At 39.9% G+C, this 11,146-nt stretch overlaps 1 protein-coding gene across 1 annotated transcript; it reads left to right on the forward strand.

Annotated features, from left to right (window-relative positions):
- The first annotated feature begins 10,089 nt into the window (after nucleotides 1-10,089).
- LOC137946577 (uncharacterized) lies at nucleotides 10,090-10,899 on the forward strand. The gene has a single exon (XM_068792920.1). The coding sequence runs from the start codon at nucleotides 10,090-10,092 to the stop codon at nucleotides 10,573-10,575; it is 486 nt and encodes a 161-aa protein (XP_068649021.1). The 3' UTR covers nucleotides 10,576-10,899.
- Nucleotides 10,900-11,146: the final 247 nt, after the last annotated feature.

The raw sequence follows: 11,146 nt of genomic DNA on the forward strand, positions 1-11,146 counted from the left end.
CAGTGTTACGATATGTTAAAATGTATATTCAATGTAATTTATATTCATAATTGTTGTATAATTTGGGATATGTATATAGGGTTATTTGATTAGGCTTAATGGGATGAGGGGGTATTGTCTTGGGCCCATGGGCCATTTTGTAACAGGAAAACCTAAAGGATATATATTTAATGAAAGGGGAAAAATCTCCAACGGACAGAATTCTGGATTTCGTCGTCGTGTTTCGTTTCGCTGTGAAACCAGAGAGCTACGCTCTCTCTTGTGGATGTTTGGACTGTTCCATCAGTCCCTTGATCTTGTTTTGTCATGGTATCAGAGCTCTGAAGAGTAACCCCGACGTATTTCTCGTCCGACGACCTGTGTTGTCCGACCAATTTTTTTCTCTTCACTTCGGCATTGATTTCGGGCGCTGTTAGAAATACTTGTGGGGTGGTTTCGTTGCCGGACGAGTTACGGGGTTCCGTTACCGGAAAGGGGGTTCTCGCCGGAAGGGGAAACGACCCGTAGAGGCTCTCGCCGGAAGCGGAAACAAAAGGGGTTGTCGGCAAGTATTTTCCGAGCTCGAAAACGTTGTGGTTCCGTCGTCGGAAAAGCTCCATCGATGGTTTCGTTGCCGGAGAAGCTACAGCGCGACGGAGGTTCTCGGCAGAAACTCACCGGAAGGGAGAACGAAGGTAAATTTTTTTTCTCCCGCGCGTTCGTTTCGGGTGATTAATTGGCATATGATCATTTTGCAATTTTAAAATCTTTGGGGGCCGCTTTGCAATTTCTGAATGATTGGGGGCCGCTTTGAAATTTCTGAAAGATTGGGGGCCGCTATGAAATATATGCACGTTTGGGGGCCGCTTTGAAATTTATGAAAGTTTGGGGGCCGCTTTGCAATTTCTGGAAGCTTGGGGGGCCATTCTGACATTTCTGAAAGTACGAGGGTGCTTTTCGAATTTCTGAAAGTTTGGGTGCCTAATTCGAATTTCTGTTAACCTGGGGGCAACTCTTGGATTTCTGTAAGTATAGGGGTCTATTTGCAATTTCTGAAAAGTGAGGGTTTACTTGGAATTTCTTATCTTGCGGGGGTGCATCAGGAATTTTGCTAGATTCAATTTTATCATGTCAGCAGATAAGTCCGATTTCGTTCCTATTCGGTTCACGGGCAAGAACTACGGTACTTGGGAATTTCAGTTCCGGTTATTTGTTCAGGGAAGAGGTTTATGGGGTCATATTGATGGGAGTGATCCGGCCCCTGGCGATGCTGACGCATTGTCAAAATGGATCATCATGGATGCTAGAGTAATGACTTGGATACTTGGATCTCTTGAGCCTCACCTAGTCCCAAATCTGAGGCCCTACAAAACTGCCGCAGATATGTGGAATTACCTCCACAAAGTTTATCGTCAAAGCAGCACGGCCCGTCGATTTCAAGTTGAATATGAACTTGCAAATTTCACCCAAGGCAGTCGTTCGATTGAAGAATATTTCTCGGGCTTCCAAAATCTATGGGCTGACTACACTGACATTGTTTACGAGGATGTCCCTGCTGCTGCTCTCTCTGCTGTGCAAGCTGTCCATGACACCAGTAAACGGGATCAATTCTTGATGAAGCTTCGTCCCGAGTTTGAGATTGCTCGATCACATCTGATGAATCGTCATCCGGTGCCGTCCCTAGATGCCTGTTTGAGTGAACTTCTCCGGGAGGAGCAGCGCCTTACTACTCAGGCTAGCATGACACCTCGCGTTCAGGATGATCTCTCGGCTCCTGTAGCTTATGTAGCACAAGGAAAGCCTCAGGGTCGGGACACCAGTTCTGTTCAGTGCTTCCACTGCAAGGCTTATGGTCACTTTGTTCGGGACTGCCCCAGTTGCCAAGATGACCACAGGCAGGAATATGGGATTGATTATGAGGAAACTTTTGCCCCAGTTGCCAAGATGACCACAGTCCGTACTATCTTAGCCATTGCAGCCTCTCAATCTTGGCCATTGCATCAGATGGATGTGAAGAATGCTTTTCTCCACGGTGATCTGCAGGAAGATGTCTATATGAAGCTTCTCTCGGGTATGTCTACATCCTCTCCCGATCACGTCTGCAAGCTACGACGTCCTTTGTATGGGCTTAAACAAGCCCCTCGGGCTTGGTTTGAGAAATTCCGTAGCACTCTTATTCTCCACCGGTTTACCCAGAGTCAGTATGATTCCTCCCTCTTTTATCATAAGTCTGTTGCAGGCATGGTCATTCTCTTGGTTTATGTGGATGACATCATCATTACTGGCACTGACTCTGGACTGGTTTCCACGCTTCAGAAGGTGTTGCATGCCACTTTTCATATGAAGGATCTTGGACGCCTCACCTACTTCTTAGGGTTGGAGGTCCATCACACACTTAAAGGTATTTTCTTAAACCAACATAAGTATATTCAAGATCTTATCACACTCGCTGGGTTGGAGGACACATCTTCGGTGGCTACCCCTATGGAGGTCAATGTCAAATATCGGAAAGATGAAGGGACTCTCCTTGATGATCCGACTATCTATCGACGTCTAGTCGGGAGTCTCATCTACTTGACTACTACTCGCCCGGACATTTCCTATGCTGTTCATAAGGTCAGTCAGTTTATGGCATCTCCTCGACATCTTCATCTTGCGGCCGTTCAGCGCATTATCCGCTATCTGTGCGGCTCCCCTGCTCGTGGTTTATTCTTTCCTACTGGCTCTGCGCTACATCTGGTTGCCTACAGTGATGCTGATTGGGCAGGGTGCCCCGATACCCGTCGATCTACTACAGGCTGGTGTATGTTTTTAGGCGATGCACTAATTTCTTGGAAATGTAAGAAACAAGATCGAGTGTCCAAGTCATCTACCGAGGCCGAGTATCGTGCTATGTCTACTGCGTGTTCGGAAGTTATTTGGCTCCGTGGTCTTCTTGCTGAGCTCCAGTTTTCTCAGCCCTCCTCTACACCGGTTCATGCAGATAATACAAGTGCTATACAGATTGCAGCCAATCCGGTTTTTCATGAGCGTACCAAGCATATTGAGGTTGACTGTCACTCCATCCGTGATACTTTGGAGCGCCGGGTAATATCTCTACCGTACATTTCTTCGGATCTTCAAGTGGCCGATGTCTTCACCAAAGCATTGTCTCAATCCCGACATAATTTTTTGGTTGGCAAATTGTTGCTGGTTGACTCACCATCATCAATTTGAGGGGGGATGTTACGATATGTTAAAATGTATATTCAATGTAATTTATATTCATAATTGTTGTATAATTTGGGATATGTATATAGGGTTATTTGATTAGGCTTAATGGGATGAGGGGGTATTGTCTTGGGCCCATGGGCCATTTTGTAACAGGAAAACCTAAAGGATATATATTTAATGAAAGGGGAAAAATCTCCAACGGACAGAATTCTGGATTTCGTCGTCGTGTTTCGTTTCGCTGTGAAACCAGAGAGCTACGCTCTCTCTTGTGGATGTTTGGACTGTTCCGTCAGTCCCTTGATCTTGTTTTGTCAGCCAGGGCCCATCCCTCTCTTGTCTGAGAGCAACAAGGGTTTCTCAACCCTTACAGAGAACAACAACCAAGCTGTAAAATGGAGATCCTTTTCCTCCTTACTGAGAGCAGCAACTCTATTTCAACGCTGGATTCACTAATCCCACGCCGAGTTACTCAATCCATGGCCAGGGACCATAACAACGTGGTATCAGAGTAGGGTAACATAGGGGAGCCCAACAATGGCGAGTTAAAAGAATTGATGATTAGAGGGCAGCAGACATAGGCAAAAACACAAGCAAAAAATGAAAGAAATTTTTCTCTAATCATGGAGAAGTTGGAAAAACTTCCAAATATGAACCTCCAAATCGATAGACTTTCAGGAATGATGGGAAATATTACATCTGGAAGGAACTCAACCCCGAAACAAAGAGGAGAGGACAACTCGCACAATAGAGGGGGAGACCAGTTTGCAGGGCGCACTGCTGTTGGAAGATAAGCTCAAGCCCACACGACCAAGGAAGGCCCACATATCTAAGATTATTATAAGATGGGTCACACGACCAAGGAAGGCCCACAAGATGGGCCCAATCCCATAAGAAGTAGGACCCACAATGATTACAATGAGTTGGCATCCTTATCACATCAGTTAGAAGATCAAGAAGGACTCACAAAACTATTTTTATCTTAGGGTCACGACCAAGAAGATTTTTAGTTTGAGTTATGTTTGTATTTTATCAGTATTGAGTTATTTAATTATGCTAGGACTTATCTTTAAGTGTTAGAGTTTGGGTATAATTGGGACAAGGGTAGTTTTATTGTAATTGGACTCTACTACCTCCTCTATTATAAATAGAGGTTCATCTACTCTGATTATAACAAGTTATTGATGTCAATGAAGTATTTCACTTTTCCATAAATTCAACATGGTATCAGAGCAGGTTCTGTGAGTTGATTTGGTCAACTCACGGAGGTAATGTGATCCTTTTCTCTAAATCCTAAACCCTAAGTCTAGGTTCGTAGTTATTTTTTTCAGTCCCTACACCTGTAATTTTCTTTGCATTTTTTTACCTTTATAAAAAAAATTTATATTAAAAATTATATATTGAAGGAAATATATTTGAGTCTAATTTCCAAAGAAAACCTATTTGTTCCAATCGGAGTTATCTACAGAAAGATATCGATATTTGAATGAGCGAAAGTCAGATTGCAAAAAGGTTCGATCAGTAGCAGCAATCTTTCGATTTTGAGGTTTTTTTGCTATCAAGAACTAGAATTTATATGGCCAAATATATATTAAAAGAAATATTTATAAGTCTATTCTTTTAGCTATTCAACCATTTTTTTAATCTGAGTTATCTAAAAATAGAAATCGATATTTGAAGCAGCAAAGGTCAGATTGAAAAAGAGGTTCAAGCGGCAGCCAAAAAGCTTCAAATTCCGAGGTATTTAATGGTATCAAGAAAGAGAATTTATATGGAGAATTATATATCAAAAGAAATATATGTAAGTCTATTTTATTACGTATTCAGCCAATCCTCAGTATGATATTTTATTAGGAGATATTGATATTTGAAGTGTCAATGGTCATTCTGAAAAAACAGGATAAACTGTATTTAGTTCAGCCAGATGACAGAGACCGAAATATATCAGATTATTTATCTTCTGAAAATTATATTTGATGAATTTAAGTTATACTTGGATGAAAGGTATTTAAGTCTACTTTCAGAATAAAAATATTTCATATTAATCTGATCTATATTAAAAGATATATTCGAATTGGAAGAATCAAAGGTCATGCTGGTATTCTGTTACATTGAAAATCCAAATTTAAGTCGATTGTTTTGCGTCACTGTTTGAGTTGATATATCAGAAATATCTCACTTCTCCCTGGTTTGAGGGCTTATTTATACATCTTTGTTATTTTGGTTTATTGCTACATCTATGATATTTAATTCAAATTGGGATCACTGCCATTACCTCCCAGTTTGAGGGGGAGAAGTAGAAGAAGTACAAGAAAAAAGTATTTTATTTCATATATTGTGAATAAGTTTATGTGACCATAATATTCAAGAAAAGGGGAGCACAAAAGATGAACCTTGCGCATCTAAGAATAAATTTTTATATCGGATTATTTCATGGGTTCTTTTACAAAATTTATTATTTGGTTCGTGTTATATTGTTGGAAGATGGTCGTGTTATATACAATTGCTGCTATTATGTCTCTTTGGGGACATTATTTCTTGGGTTTCTCTTTCGTGTTATATATAACATTGGGAAACCATGACCTCCCCGAACCCACCCCCTCCCTCCTCCCCCCCTTAATGGCTTTTATGTCTCCTACCACTTGAGAGTCGTTGTCCTGTGGAGGGACACGGTGGTGGACACTTCAGAGCAATGCTGATAGACACACTACCGATAGAAGACGGAGTGTGCCCTACATCCAGCATTAGGACTGGAGTATGAAGCAATGACTTACGGGCTAGGAGTGATTTTTACTGTCACTTATATAACCCCCGACCTCTTCTCCTCAAAAACCCCAAAATCAGAGAACTCCCGATTTAATCCCGTAATCGGGTCCCAATGCGGATCCGAACCGAGCAATCGGATTCAAGACACCCGATTAACACGGACAAATCGGAACCCGTTCCCCACCGCTTGTCATCTATGTGTCTAGTTCTCTAGTCGCTCTCCTCCTCGTCCCTTGCCATCAAGCGGGAGAGATAAAAAAGAGAGGAGCAGCATCGTCTCTTGCCTGGCATCTATTGCCTGCTGTTCTGCGTTGAGTTATACAATATGGCTCCTTCAGTCCACCAAAGATCGCCTAGGCGGTGGTACTCATCTAACCGATCATCGTCTCCAGTGCGCTCGCACTCATCCCCTCACAGGAGGACCTCTCACCGAAGAGAAAGGTCTCCTCAGCACAGAGGCTCCCCAAGAGCAAGATCACCTGCTAGAGTTAGATCTTCTCATAGTATGAGATCTCCTCCTCTTCTCCGCCTCAGCACACAACTCCAGAACCAAACACAAAAGGCGACTAAATATCAAAGGCGGAAGCGAATCTAGAGAGGTGGACAGACTGACCGTGGCATTCAAAGGCAGATGTGCCAAAAATACGGGAATTCTCCCCTCTCAACTCAGTAAGTATCTAAAACGAAGGTTTTTTGCGGCAAGAGGACCAGTCGTAACGCGAAAGAAAAAAAAAATCTAAACCTAAACGGAGGAGAAGACCATGGATCTGGCAATATGGAGTCAATGATGGGAATCAATGTTGGGGACGAGAGAGTATACAAGCATGGTGGATGATGATTTAATAAAAAAGATGAAAGCAAAAAAAATTAGTGCACAGAGACTAACAAATAAAAGAGAAAAAAAAATTCTAAACCCAAACGAAAGATAATGAAACCTGAAAAACCATAGCTAGTCTTGAAAATCAAAGCTCTGATACCATGTTGATTTTCAGAACTCCATAAATTTAGCTCATAAAGAAAAATGGAGAGAAACCCAATGGGAGAAAACTGGAGGAAGAAGGGTTATGGGATTGATTCTTCCTTACCCTCTCCATGAAGCTTTATTTATAGATTTATGAAACTACTATATTACAATAATACCCCTAAACTTAGGGTTTTAACCCTGGAACTTTAACATAATTACATCAATGCAATCTCTATGAGATGACCATTTATTTACCATCCTACCATCAATGTATATGAACCTATAGGCCTGCTCCTTGATTTGTGGGCCTTGAGTCCATCTTTTATTTCTCTTGGATCCATGGGCCTTCCTTGGTCTTATGGGCTTAGGCCCATCTTTTAATACACTTCGATATGTGAGTCTTCCTTGGTCGTGTGGGCTTGGGCCCTGTCTTCCAATAATTTCACCAACATATAATAAAGAAAAAATATAAAAAAATAAAATTCAAAAAGAACTTCGTAGGTAAAATATTTTCTAAAAATACAAATATTTCTCAATGGGATTTTTTCTATTAAATATTTTTTGAAAATATGAAAAATAGTTTTTGAGTTATATTCCACTATAAAATATTTCAAAAAATAAAAATACTTTGTAAAAGGAATTTAATCATGTTGCTCATTTTTTATGTTTTATTTTTATTTCATTAAAAAAAATATTGTATAAGTTCAGAAATACAACCAAAGGCTAAGCTTTAAAACCTGAATCAAACTTAACTGATTGAACTGTGTTAAACTAGATACTTTCCTTCGTCTGGGTCACATCATTATAAGACATAGAAGTACGGATCAAACAATAATAAGATATAGAAGTCGATCAAAACACAATTAAAACCTTGTCACATAGAAAGAGGGGAGGTGGGCAGATTCCCTTGCTGCATAGAAAGAGGTGGAAAAGGGGGTCAACTTGGGTTTAGGGTCGAAGAGGAGATCAACTAGGCCATCGTTAATATCCCATGTAATATAGAAAGAGAGGCGGGAGAGAATTCACCGTGCTACCCAAGAAGAGGGACAACTCTCCCCTATCAACACTAGAAAAGGGAGAAGGAAGGTGTGGTAGTAACTAACAACCTTCCATCCTCCTTTTCCTTTGAATGATGGGAGGAGGGGTCGTTTCCCTTTCTCCTCTCCCCTACTTTTGCAATTATTGAGAAATTTCTATGAGAAAATAAAATTGAATATGAAATAAACAAAAAGCACAAACCAATTTTATGTGGTTTAGCAATAAAAGCCATTAACGAAAAGAGAGGGAGAAATTTTATTGAATCGAAATTAATTTTAAAATTAATACAAGGTTATTTATTGGCCAATGAATGATTATTTGATTCCTTAATTAAAGATTAAAAAAATTTAAATTTATGAAGTCAAAATCAATCAAGATTTTCTCTTGACTTAGGAAACCATTAATTGATTTGTTATTATTTTCCTTTATTATTCTATACTTTAATTTTGAATTTAATTTTCTCTTAATAATTATTGGGAGGAGGGAGATCTTGCCTAGATCAAAAGAAAAAACCATTTATGACAATTTGATTTTTGTTGAAGCACACTCTAAAAAATGAGATATAAAAAGCTTATATCAAGATAAGATAAAACTTAAAATTTTTAAAAAATTAAACTAAAAAAAATACAAGCTTAGGGTTTTTGCTTCATTGGATCATTTTTAACAAATTCTTTTAGGGCCTTTTGGAATCCATAGAAAATAAAAGGAGAAAGAAAATGTTGTTTGGCAAAGAAGAATCATTGAGAGAAAATCACTCTCTCTTAGTTAATAAATTCTCTCATAAAATAATGGAATTTGGAGAGAGAAAAAAGATGAAAATTTGAGAGAAAATCTTAATTATAATTTTTTAAAAATATTACTATTTTTTTTTCACTTGTATTCTCTGTCTCATTTCCCATTTTTACTTCTTTGGATCACTTTCAACAAATTCTTTAAAATACAAGAAGGATTTCTTTTGTAGTATTCTATTTTAGGAGTAAACATGAACCGTGCCCCTTCCCATCTCCTCCTCTGTAATATGTTAATGTGATGCAGCCAACATCAGACCAGAGCTTTCACCTAACCAGTAGGACTTTGGAGAGGTGACATATTGGATACTCCTCTTCGTAATAGCCCAAAATTAAATGTGGAAACAGTTCATTATTAGGTCTCGACAGTTTTCCAATAGTCAAGGAGGATTTTGGTGAGTTAAAGGCGCATTAACTCAGAAACTTATGCGACGAGATAATGTCGTTTCCGTCACCAGTCAAAGATTCTGCTGCATTTTCTCTGCCATTCGTTTTTTGTTTTTCTTCCTTCAATATTTGATTTGTAATTTCGCTTCATAATCTTAGTCCAATCTTTCACCAATCACATAAATAATAAATAAATAAAATAATACCTCATATAGGCCCCAAGGTGCCTCTTTTCTCATGGTACTTTAAACCCCCTACCGAATATCTACCCCATATTGGAACTGATCAAACCATCCAAATTTGTACCATCTCAGCGTTTATGTTTATATATATATATATATACGATTTGACCATTCAGATTTGTAACTATTTGGTCCAATAATGTAGATATGCAATCCTATTCTTCAATGGTCGAGATCTATAATTGCCGATCTAATAAGTAACCGTTTTCTATCCAATGGCCCAAATCCTCATCTATTCTAACGTTGGGATTATTTTGATTGAATCATAAAATTTCAATCTTTCTTGGCCCCATATATGTCACATCAGGGCCAATACGCCCTATTCCATATGAGACCAAGATCAAACCGGTTTGGAATTTACAAGGAGTAATAAATAGGTAGATAAGTTTAGTGATTTCAAAAGGGACATGTAGGCATTATTTTTAGGGTATATATATATATATATATATATATATATATATATATATATATATATGTAGCTAATGATTTATTTTTAATGTTTAAAAAAAATTAAGGTGAATTTTTGTAAATTCTCGTAAATTAAATCAGGTCTATTTCGCCGTCAACGTCCAAATCAGAAGTCAAGGCTCAAAGATCACATGGAAAATGGGCCCCTCTTCCGCATTTTTCTCCACCACGCCACCTTCAATCTCGCCGCCTTCCCTCCTTCCTCTCCTTTTATATGAGAGAGAGCGAGTCGAGAAAGAAAGAAATCATGGCCATGGCAGCCGACGACTCCTTCAAGAGACCAGGAGCCGTCCCCTTCAAATGGGAGATCAGTCCTGGCATTCCCAAACCCTCCTCCAGCTCCACTGCCTCCTCCCACCCCCAGAAGCTCAATCCGCCACCCGTCGGCCCAGCTTTCTCACCTTCTGCCTCCCCTCTATTGCTCCGCCACTTCCCCTCCCCGTCTGATCAGACCTTCCGGGTCCGTCGCCGGCACATCGACCACTCATCCGGCTGCTTTCCCGTGCCTCCTTTGAACCGTAAGAAGACCCACAACCCGAAGATGCTCGATCATGGGCACGATGATGAAGATGACTGCTCCCACATGATTGCTGATCTTCAGACCCTTGCTCGTTGGTCCATGTCCTCCAGGAAGTCTCTCTCCCCCGACTCCCCGCCTTTGCTTTCTTCCCTCAGCCGCTCCCTACGCCGAGCTCACGACGATCCCGACTGGGCGGGTTATGGGCTCTTCTAAGTGCCACCCTCGTTATATCATCATCGTCTTCATCATTTTGGAACACCTATCTTCTCTTGCCTATATCCAGATTTCAGAAAAGAGAAAAATGAAGAAAGCGATTCAGGCCACCGATACCATCATTTCGTTTCAATCAACGTCATGAATCATGGGTTTTGAATTTTGAACACCAAAGTACAGAGTTTTTCTTTATTTTCTTGAATAAAATAAGGTTGTGACCGTGAATGGAGAAAGAAAACAAGAACTGGCCGACCAGTTAAATCCGCAGGGACTGAGCTGTATCACTATGAGGGATGGATCACTTGAAATGATTTCGTTGTTTAAATGGGCTTTAATGATTACAAGCGAGAATCCATTTTCTGATCTTCTTTTTCTTACTCTTGTGTTTACTTCGGGCCATCCCAATAAATGCTGACTTTAATTTCAAGAGTTTTGGTTTATTTTCAAAAAAGGCTTAACATTAATTATAAACTTTAATTTCGTTACTGTATCCTCATGCTCCCATCTCATCGAGGCCTCCCCATGAAGCTTGGAATCGAGTTTCTCAATAACCAGAGAACAATGCAAATGA

This window comes from Aristolochia californica, unplaced genomic scaffold (assembly GCF_029961685.1).
Source record: "Aristolochia californica isolate CCGP_79_NKW_82.1479 unplaced genomic scaffold, dmAriCali1.0.hap1 SCAF_12, whole genome shotgun sequence".
Lineage (NCBI taxonomy): Eukaryota > Viridiplantae > Streptophyta > Magnoliopsida > Piperales > Aristolochiaceae > Aristolochia > Aristolochia californica.

Coding starts and splice junctions, on each gene's coding strand:
- LOC137946577 (XM_068792920.1), top strand. CDS start 10,090: ATGGCCATGGCAGCCGACGACTCCTTCAAGAGACCAGGAGCCGTCCCC.